The sequence below is a fragment of the Notamacropus eugenii genome, chromosome 2, assembly GCF_028372415.1.
Source record: "Notamacropus eugenii isolate mMacEug1 chromosome 2, mMacEug1.pri_v2, whole genome shotgun sequence".
Classification (NCBI taxonomy): Eukaryota; Metazoa; Chordata; class Mammalia; order Diprotodontia; family Macropodidae; genus Notamacropus; species Notamacropus eugenii.
Window position 1 is genome coordinate 105600243 of NC_092873.1, and position 18056 is coordinate 105618298.

General features: G+C 34.8%; 1 protein-coding gene across 4 annotated transcripts in view; it reads left to right on the top strand.

Annotated features, from left to right (window-relative positions):
* The window catches only part of UBR2 (ubiquitin protein ligase E3 component n-recognin 2), a 143436-nt gene that overhangs the window by 111735 nt on the left and 13645 nt on the right, over positions 1 to 18056 (top strand). For 2 of the 4 annotated variants that reach the window (XM_072642173.1, XM_072642172.1), the window contains exons 29-40: positions 138 to 316; positions 2102 to 2301; positions 5765 to 5858; positions 7174 to 7335; positions 8604 to 8704; positions 10504 to 10582; positions 11429 to 11577; positions 11843 to 11898; positions 13102 to 13198; positions 13527 to 13594; positions 14391 to 14526; positions 15918 to 16008. In XM_072642173.1, coding sequence (XP_072498274.1) covers positions 138 to 316; positions 2102 to 2301; positions 5765 to 5858; positions 7174 to 7335; positions 8604 to 8704; positions 10504 to 10582; positions 11429 to 11577; positions 11843 to 11898; positions 13102 to 13198; positions 13527 to 13594; positions 14391 to 14526; positions 15918 to 16008 — 1412 coding nt within the window. The other 2 variants (XM_072642174.1, XM_072642175.1) reach the window with 2 other exon arrangements.

Here is an 18056-nt window from a genome sequence, read left to right on the forward strand (position 1 = left end):
ACTTTTACTGCCTCATATTTTAGGCTTGATGGTAGAGATCTCTCTAACCTTTGCTTAAACAAGGAAGATATTTAGCTAGTACAGAATGTAGATCTAATTGTTAAGCTTCCAAAATGCCTACTTGAATTTCATTTCAGAACTCAAAGGATAAAGACAAAGCTGAGAGGAAGAGAAAAGCTGAAATAGCCAGGCTTCGGAGAGAAAAGATCATGGCTCAAATGTCTGAAATGCAAAGGCACTTCATAGATGAAAACAAAGAACTCTTTCAGCAGACATTAGAATTAGATGCTTCTGCCTCCACTGTTCTTGATAACAGGTAAAGAAATATTTCTAGCCTTTTTAGAAGATGGATTGATGAGCAGTTCATCTATAGTATGAGTTGAACCACTTGTTCCTAGTCACACAACACAGAGTTCATATATATCAGAGGCAAAGCCTGAACTTAGAGCTTCTTGACTTCATATCTGACTCTCCCTCTTGACTATACTATGTCCTCACATTTATAGACCAAGATAATTCAAATATTTCACCTTAATACTTTAATTGAGCATTTTAAAAGCTTAGATTTGATCAGTTTTTAAAAATAGATTTTTATGTAAATTCTTTCCTCCTGCCTGTTGCTCTCACTCCAAAATATTTAACATCTTGATCTAATAATCCTTAGTTCAGATTTTATGAAATACCCTATCCATACTCCAATCTAGGAATTTGTTGTAAATGAAGAGCATTTTAGAAGAAATTTCCTGAGACTTAAATTGTATTCTCCTCCCTAACCTCAGTTTTTATACAGAAAAAAATGATTCCCATTTTTATCCAAAGTCTTTGTAGGACTTTAATAAAGTTTTGCCCTGGGAATAGTATGGTGACAGTGTTTTAAGATGTGTTCTTAAGTCGACTTATAGATAATGTAAAGTATAGATGAAATAGATTGGTGAATAGCTCAGGGTGCCCTGTAGTTAAAACATTATGTTTTGCATTTTTTTTTTTTTAGCCAAAGCAGAAATTTACAAAATTTGAGGGTTTTTAAAGCATGGGTTTCCAAAGTGGACGATACCAACCCTTGGGAGGTGCTGGAATTTTCCAGGGGGTAGTAGTAACCTTGGGTGCAAATAAGGGGGAAAATAAAAATAAGGAAAGAAGAGAAGAAAATTTTGAAAAACTATTTGTACGTTTTCCCCATCTATCATGTAACAGAATTAAAGTCATAGTGATTACACTCTTTTCCAAATAAGCACACAAAACGCAAGTCATAGCCATCAGTAATCAAGTCCACCAACAGGTTTTAACAAGCAGATGTTGGCAGGCAAGTGTTCACACGTCGTCAGGAAGTCCAGCATGCAGCAAGAACATGTGCACGTAATGACTGGCTTACAGTATGATACTGTAGTTACATGAGGAAATATTGCATCATCAGAATTTCAGTGGAGGAAAAAACCCACAAATTTACAATAAATTATTCAATTAGTCATTTTAATACATATATTTGAAATGATGCAAATTTCAAAAAAAGACCGTTAAAGGATTTAAAAAAGTACATTTCCAGGGGGGTGCTGAGTAGTTGGGTTTTTTTTAAAGGGGGCAGTAGGCCAAATAATTTTGGGAACCACTGGTTTAAAGGAACAATGGGCCTTTAATTTTCTGATAGCAGGAAGCAGTCTTACAGAAGGAACATGGCAGTCTAGAAGGACTAAAGGACAGTAAAGAAATATGCAGGATGTAGATGGGAAATGAATTCAAGCAATTATTTAGGGTCATTAACAGTTGATAAAATTCTCATGAAGACCCAGGTTTCATATTCATTTTTCAGTCCTGTAAGATTTAAGCATGCTTTGAATCTGAAGTTATATACACATTGATTCATGTTGATAGAAAAGTTTTTTAATGTTTTCCTCTTGCTGAATTGAGTAAATCTTTGACATTTTGATTTGTTAGCAAGTAGTTTGTAAATAGGTATTTGGATGTGGTTCAAGTTCTTAAATGAGTTACTGAAATGCCAAGTAACATAACTGTAGTTCTACTGAGTAATATACTGTACCAGAATCTTAGCATCATTGATTACAATGTAATTAGCCATGTATTCACAACTTTCTTTTTATTTTAGTCCTATGATTTCAGATACCCCCTTCGTAGCCTTGGGCCCAGAACAAACTCAAGTCACTGAACAGAGGCAAATTGTTACTTGTATTTTGTGTCAAGAGGAACAGGAGGTTAAAGTTAACAACAAGGCGATGGTACTAGCAGCATTTGTTCAGCGGTCAACTGTGTTGTCAAAAAACAGAAATAAAATTATTCAGGATCCAGGTATGTCACTTCTCTCATAGCCATCCGTAATCCTATTCCATTTCAGTAATTGATGTTTTACCATGTTGCTTATTAATCTTTTTCATTTTACAATACTTATGAATTTCTAATTTTTCTATTATTTTTATTTATATATTTTGTTTTTTCATTGGCTATAAAAATACCAAGTACTAATTTTAGTTGATAATTCAGGGATACTTTACTGATGTGATCAGTTTTATAAAAAATATTTTCAAGTCCTGCTTTGTAAATAATTTGGAAAGATAATTGATATCTTAATACTTGTTAATAAGCCAGTACTTACCAGTTTTCACAGCTTGAAGTTACATACTTTATTACTTCCAAAAATATGTGATTTCATTGGTAGAGTTATTCCCTCCAACCTTTTTAGAAGGTTCCATGAGTTACTATGGTCAAAATAAGCTCCTCAGCTGATGACCAACTTTCTGGTGATGAGACTGTGAACTAAGCTAGACCAATCTTTAGTGATACCGTATCCCTGAGGCCATACTCTAGTTCTTAACAGCCTCAGAGGACCTGCCTGCCAGAGCCTGTATTCCTTTTTCCTTTTATTTTTGAACACAAGAGGTTCTTATTCTTTTGTTTTTGTGAATCTGTCACTTATAGTCCCTACTTTCCTTCGAAGCTCGTCTCACCCACCACTTTTTCCATGAGGCCCTGCCTGATTGTCCTTCCCCTCCAGATATCAGTGCCTCCTCCTCATAGTTACCATGTATTATAGTATATGTATTTTGTTTTATTTTTTTGTTTTGTTTCTGTATTCTTTTGTTTTGTTCCAAGTTCTGTCCCTTCCCCTTCCTCTCCCTTACCTGAGAAGAAGGCAAGAAAAACAAAACCTGTTACAAATATGTATAGTCACAAAAACGAATTTCCATATTAACTCTTGAGTCCTTCAGTTCTGTATCTGGAGGATGAATAGCATATTTCATCGTGACTCCTATGGAACAGTGATAGCTCATTGTGTTGATCAGAGGTACTAAGTCTTTCAAAGCTGATTATCTTTACAACATTCCTGTTGCTGTGTAGATTGTTCTCCTAGCTCTTCTTACTTCACTTTGTATGATTTCATTATTATCATTAGTTTCCAGGTTTTTCTGAAACCCTCCTCATCTTCATTTCTTATAGCATAATAATTATGTCATCACATTCATGTGCCACAACTTGTTTAAGCCATTTCTCAATTGATGAGCATCCCCTCAGTTTTCAGTTCTTTGCCACCACAAAAAAAAAACAAAACTGCCTGCTACAAATGTTTTGGTACATATGGAACCTTTTTTCTTTGTTCTCCATAGGCTATAGCCCTAGCAACAGTATTGCTGGTTCATACAGTATACACAATTTAATAGTCTTTTGGGCATCCTTCTGAATTGCTTTCCAGAATGGTTAAACTAGTTCATAGCTCCAGCAACAGATGCACTCCTTTTCCACTCACCAATTCTCTATTGTCTAGAAGCATGTCCAAGTAGAGTCTCCTTTATCTTTAACTTTTTTTTTAAAACTTCACTTGACTCTACCTCCTCTCAAGCTCTCTCTCCTCCAAATCCTGGAAGAAGCAGGATAATCTTATTGCCCCTCCACACACTCTAGAGTAATACCTGCCTACTGCCTGCCTGTTCTTCACACCTCATACTTCATCTTCCCCCTCTGTGTCTGTGCTTTTCTCCATGTCTAAAATGCACTCACTCCTAACCTCTGCCTCTTAGAATTCCAGACCCTGCACAAGACTTGCCATCTATTCTGTATGTATCTTCTATGTCCTAATTTTTGTGTATGTTCTCTCCTCTGTTAGAATGTAAACTTTCTGAGAGCAGACTTTTTGCTTTTTCTCTATATTTCCTGCATGTAGTACATGCCTGACATTGATTGATTGATTGACTGATTGATTTTTTCCAAAAGTTACCACTGGCCATCCTCTTCCTACTTGAACTTTCTGTTGCATGTGGCTTTCATGAACACCCTACTCTTCCTGGACATTTATGACTTGGTAGGACCTCCTTTGGTTTTCTTCCTACCTGTCTGACTATTCCTTTGATGGATTACCATTCATATGCTGTCCCCTAACTAAGAGTATACCCTAAGGCTCTGACCTACTTCCTCTTATCTTCTGCTTCTATACTCTCTTTGGTTACTACACTCTCATAAGCTCTCCTGGGGTTAATCATCTCTGTGCAATTGACTCCCAGATGCATTTATCAAGCCCTGGCCTTTCTTGTATCAACTACTGCTTCTTGGACATTTGAATGGATGTACTATAGACATCTCAAACTCATTACATCCTGTACAAAACTCATTGTCTTTCCCCGCTACCCTTCTTCCAGACATTCCTATTTCTATCAAAAGTAAACTATCCTTCCAGTCAGTCAGGTTTACAACCCTGGAATCATCCCTGGTTCCTCACTCTCCTTCATGCCACATAAATAATCAGTTCCCAGGTACTATTTTTTCCTCCCCAACATCTGTCAGTTCTGTTCTCTTTTACTGTCAACAGCCATCACTCTGTTCCAATTGGTCTCTTTGCCTCAAGTCTTTCTCTGTTCCACCTCACTGACCATACAGCTGCCAAATTGATGTTCCTAAAGCACAAGTGTGACCATATCACTACCTTTTTATTAAACTCTAGGCATGAGTGGGGAACCTGCGACCCCAAGGTCCCTTGTGACCTTCTAGGCCCACAAGTGCAGCCTTTTGACTGAATCCAAACTTCACAGAACAAATCTCCTTAATAAAAGGATTTGTTCCACAAAACTTGGACTCAGTCAAAAGGCAGCACCCAAGGACCTAGCCACCCCTGCATCTAGTGACTTCCTATTACCTTTAGGATGAAATGCAAACTTTGGCATGTAAATTCCTTCACAAGCTGGAGCCACCCTACCTTTCTAGCCTTAGTATATATTATTTGCTTTTATTCACTCTACAATTCGGCCAAATTGGCCTTGCTGTTCCTCACATGTGATATTCAGTCTTCTGTCTCTTTACCTTTGTATAGGCTGTTCTCCATTTCTTATATGCACATTCTTGTCCTGTGAGTCTTTTCCTTCTTGCACTGTATGTCACTTAGAGTCCCTATTTTCTTTCAAAGCTCAACTCAAGAACCACCTTCTGCATGAGGCCTTGCCTGATTCTCCTTCCCCTACAGATGTCAGTACCTCTTGCCCAAAATTGCCATGCATTATAGTATTTATATTTTGTATTTGCATGTTGTCACCACCACCTCCCCTCAGAATGTAAGCCAAACTCTTTGAGGCAAGAGATTTTACTTTTTTGTCTATCACCAGCAAAGGACTTGACACACATAGGTGTTAAATAAATGTTTGTTGATTTATTTAGTCTTTGAGAACCTAGGGTCATTTTTTAGCTGTGATGGAGAATTGAAATAGAACTTTTGTGAGCACATTTTTTTCATATGGAGAATAAATGTTTTTTTGGTGTTTTTTTTGTATAGAAAAATATGATCCATTATTCATGCATCCTGACTTGGCCTGTGGAACACACACTGGTAGCTGTGGGCACATAATGCATGCTCATTGTTGGCAAAGGTAATTGCTAATCAGTAAATTAGTAAATGTTAAGTTTATTTCAGTTCTCAGAATTGAACTTTTAAGCAGGAAGTTCAATGCCAGAAAAAGAACTCCAAAATTGCAAAAACAAAATACCTTATCACTATTAGACAAATTATAAAGTTGATATACACAATTTATTGGTAATAAAGGTGGTGATTTACAAATATTCATGTGATTGTGTAGATACATACATATAAATAATGTAGCATTTCAAGTAAATATAACCTTTTTTCCCCTTCTAAGGAAAAGACTGCATAGTGACAAGTATTAAATACTATAATTAGGAAAGGAAGATCTTAATAGTGAATTCAGCTCCAAGAAGGGTGAGAGTTTGCCCCATGCTTAGGGAATAGTATCTCTTCTGTCTTTAGGTCCAAATTAAACAACTTTGGTTCCTAGGGAAGTAGGACTCGCTACTTATTTCACTACTGCTAAAGAGAACCCCCACATTGGGCTCTGTCCTAGTGCAGTCAACATCTTGGCCATGCCATTTTGTATAAAGTAGAGCCTAAGCCTGCCATAGGGTTCTTTTGAATTTCCCCAAGCCAACTGGAATTCTTGGGAAATGAGGCAAAAATATGACACTGGATCATCTTTACTACTTGTGCCACTATTTATACCCTTCCCTCCAAGTACATATAATATGGGATTATTTGACCACTGTGAACATAGAAATATTTTATTGCGAAGAACCTTTATATAAAAATGAGATGGTGATTAAATCTAGGGTAACAGTAGCCCATTGTCAATCAAAATCTTTTGGGATGGTATGAAGAAAATTTCATGCAAATGAATAAAAATTCACCTCTACTAAAACATAAAGCTCATTGTTCATACTTCAAACACTAATATACTCATGCTGATTATAAAACTTAGAGAAATTGTTGCATAAGAAACCAAGATATCTCTGCAAAAAATACTTTATTTACTTTGATAAAAATGTTAAAAATTTCACAGGATTCTAGCAAATATGGTTTTTGAGTAATATAATATAATACAGTGTCCTGCTGCCGTATCTTTGTTGAGCAATGGAGTAAAACCTGTGATTCTCAGTTTCATCTCTGCTCTGAATTGTTACTTGAGGCTCATAGATCAACCTTATTTAGCTAATCACCTTTCTTTTACAGATGAGAATAAGGCCCAGATATGTTTGACTTGCCCAAGGTTACATGTCTAGTTGGTGCCAAAGCTGGATCTTTTGTGGAAACTATCTACTTAATGATATTAAAAAGTATCATGTTTGTTGAAGGACCTAACAGTTTTGTTATTATTTAAAACTCCTACTTTAAAGGTATTTTGATGCTGTACAAGCAAAGGAACAAAGAAGACAACAGAGATTACGTGTGCACACGAGCTATGATGTAGAAAATGGAGAATTCCTTTGTCCCCTTTGTGAATGTTTAAGCAATACTGTTATTCCTCTGCTTCTGCCTCCAAGAAGTATATTTAACAGGTACTCTAATTTATAATACCTCTTTTTGCTCTCCTATTCTGTCAGAATCAACTTTCTTCCTTCCTCTGCTTCCTAACAACTCCTTAGAGGTTAGGGATCTATTAATTTTCATATTTTTTTTGCTCCTCTTTCTTCCCAATACCAGTTTGTTGGTTAGGTCAGCTTCTTATAAGACAAATATATTCAGCTCCCCATTATGCAAGATTTGTGATGTTTCATGACAAGATTATAAATGGACTGGAAAATCTAGAATGTCATACTATACTCAGAACATCATATATACTCAAGTATTAATAATATAACTTTTTAAACAGTTCTTTTTCTTAAGAATAATCTATACTTTATGTGTTGCTGTTTGGGTTCTTCAAAAGAATTTAAAATCAAATCCACTGTTCACATGGCTATAATATTGAGATTATTAAGGAGTTGAATAAGAAATGGAATGAGGCTTTTTACCCTTAAGTTTAATTTCATGGTTTGACTTTTTAAATTTGAGAAGATGGTATGATGTTAAGATGAGTCTGGTTTTGGATGAAAGCTATCAAAAACAAAGATTAAAAGTTTCAGAGAACTACTTTAGAAACTTGTTATTCTATAGTAGAATCTATAACACTCAAGCTATGTTATCTAAGTTAGACTCTTATGTGGTTGAATATTTGATTCTTTTTCTCTCATTGCAGATTTTATTTTGAAGGAAAGGGATGATGTATGGTCTATCATTGATAACTATATGGTGAAAAGTGAACTATTGTGAGAAAACAATGATAAATTGTCTCTTACAGTACCAGGACTTAATTTACTGTACTTTGTTGTCAGTAAACAGCTCTCTAGGAAATGTGTTTTGCTTTAATTTGTAAAAAATTATTTTGAGTTATTCACAATTCAAATATGGGGGTCTTGGGTTTTTTCTTTTAAGTACACATGTACATATATATGTGGGTGCATATATAGGTGTGTGTGGGGAGAGAGACAGAGACAGAGAGAAGAGAGCTTAGTTAAAGTAGGTGATGCTTTAAAGTGTAAAATTCCACTTCTGAAAAACATAAAGACAAACTTATGCTGAGTTGTTTTTAGTAATAGTAGACTGATAAATAGCAGTTTGTTTTGAAAGCATTTATGTATGATTTTTTTTTTACTTTAACTCAGATATAATTTTTTCCTTCTACTTGGTTGAAAGAATTTAAGTGTATATGTGACTATTTGAAGAACTACTATACTTAGTATCTTACTCTTGCCTGGTTTTTAATACTGCTTATCGTTTCTGACAGACTCGATTTTTCTGACCAGCCAAATCTTGTTCAGTGGATTAGAACAGTATCTCACCAGATAAAAGCATTGCAGTTTCTTCAGAAAGAAGAAAGTACATTTAGTAAGTTCTGATTTCATTTTTTCCTCAAGGGTACTTCCACAGAGGCTGGCTGAGTTATTATTTTAATTAGAAAATCTTCCATGTTGCTATTTGACTTAGAACTGTCAGCTTTGCTATCTAGTTCCTTATTCATTCAAAACATGTGAAGCTTACAGCAAAGATATTAAGCCTCTCTTTTTCAGAGCAGCTGGGAGCAAATTATATAAAATTCATTTTTTGTGTGTACTAGCAATAATACGTATTAGAGAAGAGTCATCATGACGTAATGTATAAAACACTGAACTTGGAGTTAGGAAGGATTCAGATCCTACTAGACACTTGCTATCTGTGTGATAATGGAAATGATAATACTTATCGTACCTCCTCACAGGATTGTTTTGAATGAGATAATGTTGTAAAGCATTATGCAGATTTTTTAAAGTGCTGTATAAAGTCAGTTATTAACACACCAGCTGGTTACATTTTTAGTGGTGCTGTTTCATCATCAAGAAATATGGACAAATTTATATCAATGTTTTAGGAAACAGGCGCAGCTTAGCCTGGCCTCTCTTATGGTCTTTCCAACAGAAAGTCAAGGTTATCTCAAAAAAGATGATTATGATTACAGTGATGACCACCACCTCTTGAGACAACCATTCCATTTTTTAACAGGTCTAATTGTTAAGAGGCTTTCTTTATGTCCTGCTGAAATCTATCTCCTTGTACCTCAAGATCTTAGAATCATAGAATTAGAAGAGGTTATCTAGTCCATTTTACATCTTTTACATCTCAGGAAACCAGGAAGAGAGGTAGAGTCATTTTCCCAAGGTCGCAAAGGTAGTAAGTGAAATAGCTAGGATTCAGACCTGAATCCTCTGACTGCAAATCCAGCATTCTTTTCATTGCACCTCCCACCACTGAACCTAGTTTTGCCCTCTGGACCCAAAACAGTCTTTACATGTGGAAGCTCTTCTAGTAATGGAAGACAGTGACTTTCCCTTCCAGCTGTTCTCTTCTCCAGGGTATATATCGCCACTTAACTTTAGCCTGTCCTTGGGTGGTACTAAATCAGGTCCTTATCATCATCCTAATTGTCTTCCTGTAGATATGTATCACCTAATCAGTGTCCTTCCTGAAATGTGACAATAGGAACTGGACTCAGTGCTCAGGATATTGTCTAGTCGGGAGTAAAATGGGATTTTTGTCTGTTGGATTATATTCTGGATACATACACACATGCACGCGCACACACACACACACCCCATATTAATGCAGTCTAAGAAAAATATATGAATATATTAGTTTAACTGCCACATCATGTTGTCAACTCACTGATCCTGTATTACTCTAAAGTGTCTTTTAAATCTTCTCTATCCTGTACTTGTATAGTTGGTTTTTTGTAACATTTTACGTTTATCCCTTAAGTGTATCCATCCCTTAAATTAAGTTAAACTTTATTTTATTCCATTTAAGCCATTATTCCAGCCTGTTGGGATCCTTTTGGAATCCCAGTTATGCCATCCAACATCATATTGTCTATTCTTCGTAGCTTTGAGAGTCTTTGGGGCCAATCACTCAGCAAATTGTGACTATATTGGCTAGCATTTCATATTTATTCCATAGAGGGGGTTAAAAAGCAAGGTAACCTCATATTTGATGCCACAATTATAAGAAATTAAGTTACTTAGAATTTCTGGGGTTGTATCTGTAACTTCATTGAACTATCATTCCTTTTAACAACCAGAAAAAAATATTTTTAGTGGGTGTGTGTGTGTGTGTGTGTGTGTATACACGTATATAATATGTGGTTTTTCTTGTAGGTACTATATCTTCTGAAAATTCAGAAAGTATGAATGAACTACAGCTCCCTGAAGGATTTAGACCTGATTTTCGACCAAAGTAAGTCCTATCATCAAGTAAGCATTATAAATACACAGTTCATTTTTTTATGTACCTTACTATTTTTATTGATATCTTTTACTTTCATATGACTTTCATTTTCAAATATGTCCTTTCCCTCTCCCCTACTTATAGAGCCATCTCTTGTAACAAAGAATAAAAAGGAAAGGAAAAAGAAAAAGTTCCACAAAACCAGCGAATCTATCAGCCGAATCTGAGAATATAGGCTGTGTTTCAAACCATAGGCCTCCCACCTTTTCATTGAAGGAAAGGAGATGTATTTTCTCATCTCTTCTTCAGAGCCAATCTTGGTTATTATCATTATTAGATAGTATTCAGTTGCTTCTTTGTTTATTCCATTTATGGTACTGTCATTGTATATATTGTTTTCCAAGTACTGCTTATTTCATTTTGGGTCGTTTCATATGAGTCTTTCCATGTTTCTCTATATTCTTATATTGGTGGTTTGTTGCTGCATAATAATAGTCCATTCTCTCGGGGTACTATAGTTCGTTTAGACATTACCTAATAGATTAACGCCTACTTTTTTGTACCGTCTACTTGGCATACTTGGTAAATCATAAGGTTCTTCAATATACTCCTGTGTTTTCAAAGTTAAACATTGTATGTGATTCTGGTTCATGTGGTTTTTCCCTCTCACAACAAAGATGTATATAGTTGATTCATATTTACATATGTGAAGTACATTGTGAAAAACTTAGTATTTTAAAAAACTTAGATATTGAACATATACCAAATAGAGGGAATAGTATCCAAGAAAACTTGCTTTCAAATTAATGTGAGTGTACAGTGTCACAGAACTAACACCATACTTGTCCATCTCAGGAATCCATATTCTGAAAGTATTAAAGAAATGCTAACAACATTTGGAACAGCCACTTACAAAGTAGGACTAAAGGTTCATCCCAATGAAGAGGATCCCCGTGTTCCCATAATGTGTTGGGGTAGCTGTGCATATACTATTCAAACCATAGGTAAGCAGTTGACCTCTGTAGGGTCCACTATAAGTCAGAATTTATAGTAATGTAAATGAAAGATATAGAACTACCTTAGCAATATCCATATTAACAGATTGTAAATTAGGAATGAACATTAAAACAGTCTCACCTCCAAGACTATGACTTCTTATGGTTCAGAAGTAACACCATTTCAGTTTTAGCTCTTCAATATTAACATATTACAGTGAAGTGACTTAAAAATTCTAGCACCTAAATTTGACCATTATATTGCTTTCTGTAGAAAGAATATTAAATGATGAAGAGAAACCATTATTTGGTCGTTTGCCTTGCCGACAGGTAAGATCTCACCTTGCCCTTGATTCTATGGAAGTTGTGGATGGGGTATGTTTCAGCTATCATTTAATGTTTTTTAAAAACCATGAAATAGCCACTTATATCTGGGTTCACCCCCTTCATGTTAAAATCTGTTTCTCTTATGATACTTAAAATAAGTTAAAAAAATATATAGTAAATTATAAATAATATTACAGGGATCTTTCTGTATAAACTAGTGACCCTTTGTCTCCTCAAGTTTGACACCTGCTGTAGAAGGTCTTCGGGGAAATAAAACCTGAGGACAGGAATGGCAAGGGTGCCCATGAGGAGAAGTGAAACCTTTTTGGATGAAACATTTCTTTTCTGTGTGGTAGTTCTAGATGCAACTTGAGTTCTTATTTTGGTCATAAATAAGTAAATAAGTTCCCCTGTGCTCTTGTTTTTATGTTAATAAATCACTGAAATCAAAAATAAACATCACTTATATGGCAGCATAGCTGCCAACTGGCTGATGTTCCCTGTTCTCACTGTTACCCTTTGGGGACTTAAAGGAATGATTATGGCATCAAAAATACTGTTTCTATCTTGTTGCATTACTGTATCTCTTAAAGTGCTTTATAATAAGTTGGTGTAGTAGCAACCTACATCTAAATGAATTGTTTTTGAGTACAACAGTGTGCTTTTAATTCTGGAAATGAGAAGTGGAAACAATGAGCAATCAGAGATACATTATATGGAAAGAAAATCTAGTTTATTCAGCCAACTGTAGGTGAAGTGTTTGGCACAAGTTTTTCAATCTTTTAAACTTTAGGAGGTGCTCCCTAAGTGTAGTCTGTTGTTGTTCAGTCATGTCCAACTCTTAGTGATCCCATTTGGGGTTTTCTTGTCAAAGATAATGTAGTGATTTGCCATTTCCTTCTCCAGCTCATTTGACAGATGAGGAAACTGAGGCAAACCAGGTTAAGTAATTTGCCCAGGGTTACGTAGCTAGGAAGTATCTGAGACCATATTTGAACTCAGGAAGATGAGTCTTCCTCACTAAGCCCAGCACTCTATCCACTGTGCCACCTGGCTGCCCTGTAATAGAGCATTTTTGTGTAACTCCCCTAGAAGTCAATATTTTCTCAGAGTTAAGTTTACTAATTTTAAATAATTGTCTCTGAAGAACAGAAGTAATTTGTGGCATTTTTTCGTAATAGTTATATTTCAGTTTTCACATTTCAGGACGACTGTCTCAAATCATTAACAAGATTTGCAGCTGCATATTGGACAGCAGCATCATTTTCAGTGGTGCAAGAACATTTTTGTATGCTTTTTGCATGTAAGTTTTAATATGTTGAAATGCTTTTGTTAAATAATGAATATAAAAATAATGTAAATATGCATTTTACTTAGTAAAATTTTTTTCATATTTAGCAATTTTTTAAAGTAGAGCAAGCCCTGAAATAATATTTGAGCATATACCCCTTTTAGAACAAGCTTAATTCTGTTCACAGGCTGTTCATTACAGATTCATTTGTATCTTGGGGAAAACTAGATTTAGACAGATTTTATTAAGTTTTCAAATGAAAACCTGGTGTTGCTATATGTGACCTTTATGGATTAATTTATATAATGTATACTAATTCATTTTTGTTTTTGCTATTCAGCACTAGTTCCTAATGAGAAATACAGAAATCTTCCATGTATATTAGATATTGACATGTTTCATTTATTGGTGAGTGTGTTCATGATATTTCTTTCTATAAAGTTGGGTTACCCACGTAATTAATTTGGTCAGGAGCAGATATGGTAGTGGGTGTGGAAAGATAATCACTTGTTATTCTTGCTGTTTTAGATTTTATTTTAGACTTTGTTAAAATGAAATCTCTTTTGGAAATGCTAAAAAAAAAAAAGAAAGTACCGAGAAAGAGAATTGTTGTACTTGAAAGAATTCTCACGGTTGGCATCAGGAGATTTGAGTTGCAGTTCTTAGTCAACTTATAGGACTAAAATACACTAAAATGACCTGAGCAAGCAACTTAACTCTTCTGTGCTTCAGCTGCCTATCTTATGCATAAGTTCACATTTACTCTACATAATTCACAATGTAGTTGTGAGAATATATGGGATAATATGTACAGTTTTATTGCATCAGGTAAGCTGTAGGTTTAGGTTAGAATATTCATCTCATATCCTTTGGTTCTTAGGTGATTGTTATTGGCCAAGGATGAGTGAGAATTCCAGTTTGTGTTCTCTAATAAGGAAAATCATCTGATCAGATGATGATTATTAGATTATAGAATAAAGAAATGTAGAAAATATTCTTGTTAAAGAAAGTAAAGGAAAATTTAAAATATAGATCAAGAGGTATATGGTAGACTGCCTATTTCATAGATAGTGCTTTTTCTGTCCTTTTATGTATGAAAATGTTCATAGCTGTTAATGACTGTCATACTCATAATTTTAAAAAATAAAGGAAGAAAGTGAGGTGAACACATTTTGATACTTAAAATATTCTATCTCTTTCCCAGGTGAGTTTGGTACTCTCGTTCCCTGCTCTGCAGTGTCAGGATTTTTCAGGATTTAGCCTAACCGCTGGAGATCTTCACATGTTCCATCTTGTCACCATGGCGCACATAGTGCAGGTCTTACTTACCTCATGTGCAGGTGATGACTTCTGCTTACATCCTCTTGAGAATTTCTTTCAGAAACACTGAGTTATCTCACAGGTTTTTTTCATCATGTAAAAGATAAGTAACATGTAAACTACACCTGGACAACTCTTTTCATCACAACTGCAAATGAAGTGCTTTGGAATTGGAGCAACTAATGTTTCCAGTGCATGAAGTGAAATTCAGTGGAAAGATGATGTGGTTTTTTGTTGCCTTAAAAAGAAATTCTCCCTTGTTATGGTCCCCTGTGTGTTTAAAATGACACAAATATAAATAAGTTACTAAGCAAATTTATTTGGTTGAATTGATTTTTGGTTTTCAAATAAAACATTTAGCAACCAAAAAAAATTTCTCTTGAAGCACATTTAGTTATGTCAGCATCTGAAATACTTGTTGATTGTACAGAAAGAGATAGTGTATGTAAGCCCCAAAAGTTTACAGTGTAATATGCTAATACATGATGGTTCATATAAGATGTGTTTTTTACAACAATTTTAAAACACTATATTGAGCCAATTTTACCCAACGAAAGAGGCTATGAAAAAATTTAGACCTGATGTATCCAAACATCTTTGACAGAAGATTAAATATTTGGCAGAAGCCAAAGACGTCCTTCACTAATCATGTTAATATTTTGTTCTTTTGTTAAAGTTAATTTTAGTCTACTCTGATGAGCACTTTATTTCTGAATACATTCCTTTGGTAATTTTTTAGTTCATTTATTCATAGTTTTTTGAGACACTTTTCTCTGTTACACTGGAAGTTCTTTGTGATAGAGCATATGATTAAATATAGACAGTGGGGAACTAAATGCGCTCAAGTGGAACAAAGTGAATACAGTATAAGAATGGATTGCAGGACAGGTTCAGAGATGAGATAAAAGTTAAAAATGAACTGCAGTTTGATTTCTAGTGGAGTAGAGGGAAATATTCAGGGTTTGTTTTTAAGGAGAATTGAGGACACCAGGCAATTCTTTCCCAACCCCTCTCTCCTAATAGCTATGCTCCTCTCATCATAACTCCTTTCTTCTCTAATAGATGCAGTTTTTCAGAACTGATCTCAGAGAAACAGTTGAGTCATGATCAGTATTTTGTTACTTAACTAGTTTCTTTATGAATACATTATTCTGCCCTAGCAGAAACCTTTTTTTGTCCCCTGGTGGCCTGGCTTATTGAGCTGAGGATGATCCTTTTTATGTGTTTTCGGATTCTGCTCATCCTAAGTAACTAGATGAAAGAGGGAGTATGGAAGAAAAGGGTCCCATCTCAGATGTTTTATTTGAGGTCATAAAGTGCTCAATATTATTTGGAAATTAATTAGTGGTGTTTCATTTTCACTATACCTTGCTGGTAAATATAATATACTAATATTTCCTTATCTTTTTAGAAGAGAATGGCATGGACCAAGAAAATCCTACTGGTGAAGAAGAGATAGCAGTGCTTGCTTTGTACAAAACACTTTGTCACTATGCAGGAAGGTAACATCAGTACTACACAGAAAGTGTGTTGCTCTTCTGCATGAGCTTTACCATGCAAAAAAAGGTTGTTGACATGCAGTAAATGCTTGTAATGTAGCGTTTTTTATTTTTACATTTGAATTCCTTGTGATGCAGTTAGGTGGCACTTTTGACCCTTCCCATTATAAGTAGGTGAACCATCCACCTTGCATTGTCAGTGAGACCAAGGAGTGGAGTTGAGCCTTTTTGCCTGTCGTTGCATGAACAGTGAGTAGCAAAGTGAGTAGAACTCAGAATCAGAAGCACTTCCTGCTTACCTCAGATATCATCCAGTTACTTTCTTAATTACCATGTCAGTGATTCCCTTATTGAGCAGCACTCTAGGCTGCTTGCTAGAAAATAGAAAGAGGTACCAAGAAATTCTCAAAACAAAATTATTTTTGATTCAATTAGACTTTTTCAAGTGCTTGTTGTCGCTCAGCAATCCCAAGACTTTATTATCAACAATTAAGATCAGAAGGGATCTTTTCATTATAAAGGATTTACTATGACTTTTAAAAAATGACTTTCCCATTTGCATTTTAAATATTTAGTTTGCACTGGTACACAGTTACACAGTTTGTGGACACCCTACACCTATGTACATAATTGTTGGTACTCTAATGTGAGATCTTTGACCAGGGACTGAATGGACTTATAACTAAAGCAGGGGTTCTTAACTTGGGATCTGTGAACTGGTTTGTGTTTTGTTTTTTAATATATTATAACTATATTTCAGTATAATTGGTTTCTTTGTAATCCAATGGATTTCTTTTCTACATTTAAAAACCTTATTGTGAGAGTATTCTATAAGCTTCATCAGACTGCAGAAAGGGGTTCGTGTCACAAAAAAAAGGTTAAGATTCCCCTATACTACATGACCTTAGTCACACCAGTATTTACATTACTGCTGTAAATGAAGGTAGAAGATAAAGGGAAGTTGCAGTTAAATGTAAGAACTTCCCATAGGTTCTTCATAGAGAAAAAAATAATGAAAGTTAATGGAATTTATTTTATTGTGCATCCAAAGGCAACAAAAAATTTAATTTTATGGGATTTGGTCAGCTCACAGCAGTGTCCATCATGAGCATTCATAAACAGACCGACTGGAAGACAATTGCCATTTACCTACCAATATCTGTTGAAGAAGATTAGGAGGTGGAGAAATTATAGAAAGAACATAAACCCAACAAATTAAGTCAACACACACTTGATCACTTTAAAGTTGGGCAAAGTAGGGGTTGCCAAAAAATTTACTGGAAAATGTGACTCAGTATTAATAAACAAAAAAAAGAGGCCAAAGGTTTATAGATTACAGGGAAGACTTGCACTTATGTGAGCCTCTCACCCATACCCTGTGTCAGAAATACTTATTTCAATAAGAGAGTTAGACACTGGATATGATGAACATTAAAGAACCACACAAAAATTGAAATATATTCTAATAGGCAAGAAATAACCAATTACAAACTGCCTTTGTATAGTCAGACTTGACTTTTCATTGTCTTTTTAGAATGTGACAAATTGAAAATTAAGATAGAATTAGGAGAGAGAATTAGAAACTAGAAGAAACAATAAAGATGAGAGAAGGTAATCAATAAAATTAAAGCAACTTCAAACTATTTAAACAATCTTTGATAGCAAAATGTGGGAAATTGACATAATTTTTTAAGGAAGTTGAACCAACGTGAATCAATTGCCACAATAAGGAAGCCGGAAGAAATTGCTTTAGCTCCTGTTGTTACACAGAGCAAATTGGTTAATACCAATTTAAAATATAAATTCACTTGAAAAAATCTTTTGGAGGAGAGTGATGGATGGTTATGAACCATATTGTCTCATAAAATAGCTAGGAATGGTGGAGAAAACAGCTTGGAAAAAGATAACAATTTAACCAAATCAGCTTGATAGCATTTTAGAAGGAAACTTGAAACAACATATAAAAAAGGAAAAGAACTATCAAGATTTTGGTTATAATATCTGATAATCATAATTGTATAGTAATTGTAATTTAAAACTATTCTCTTGAT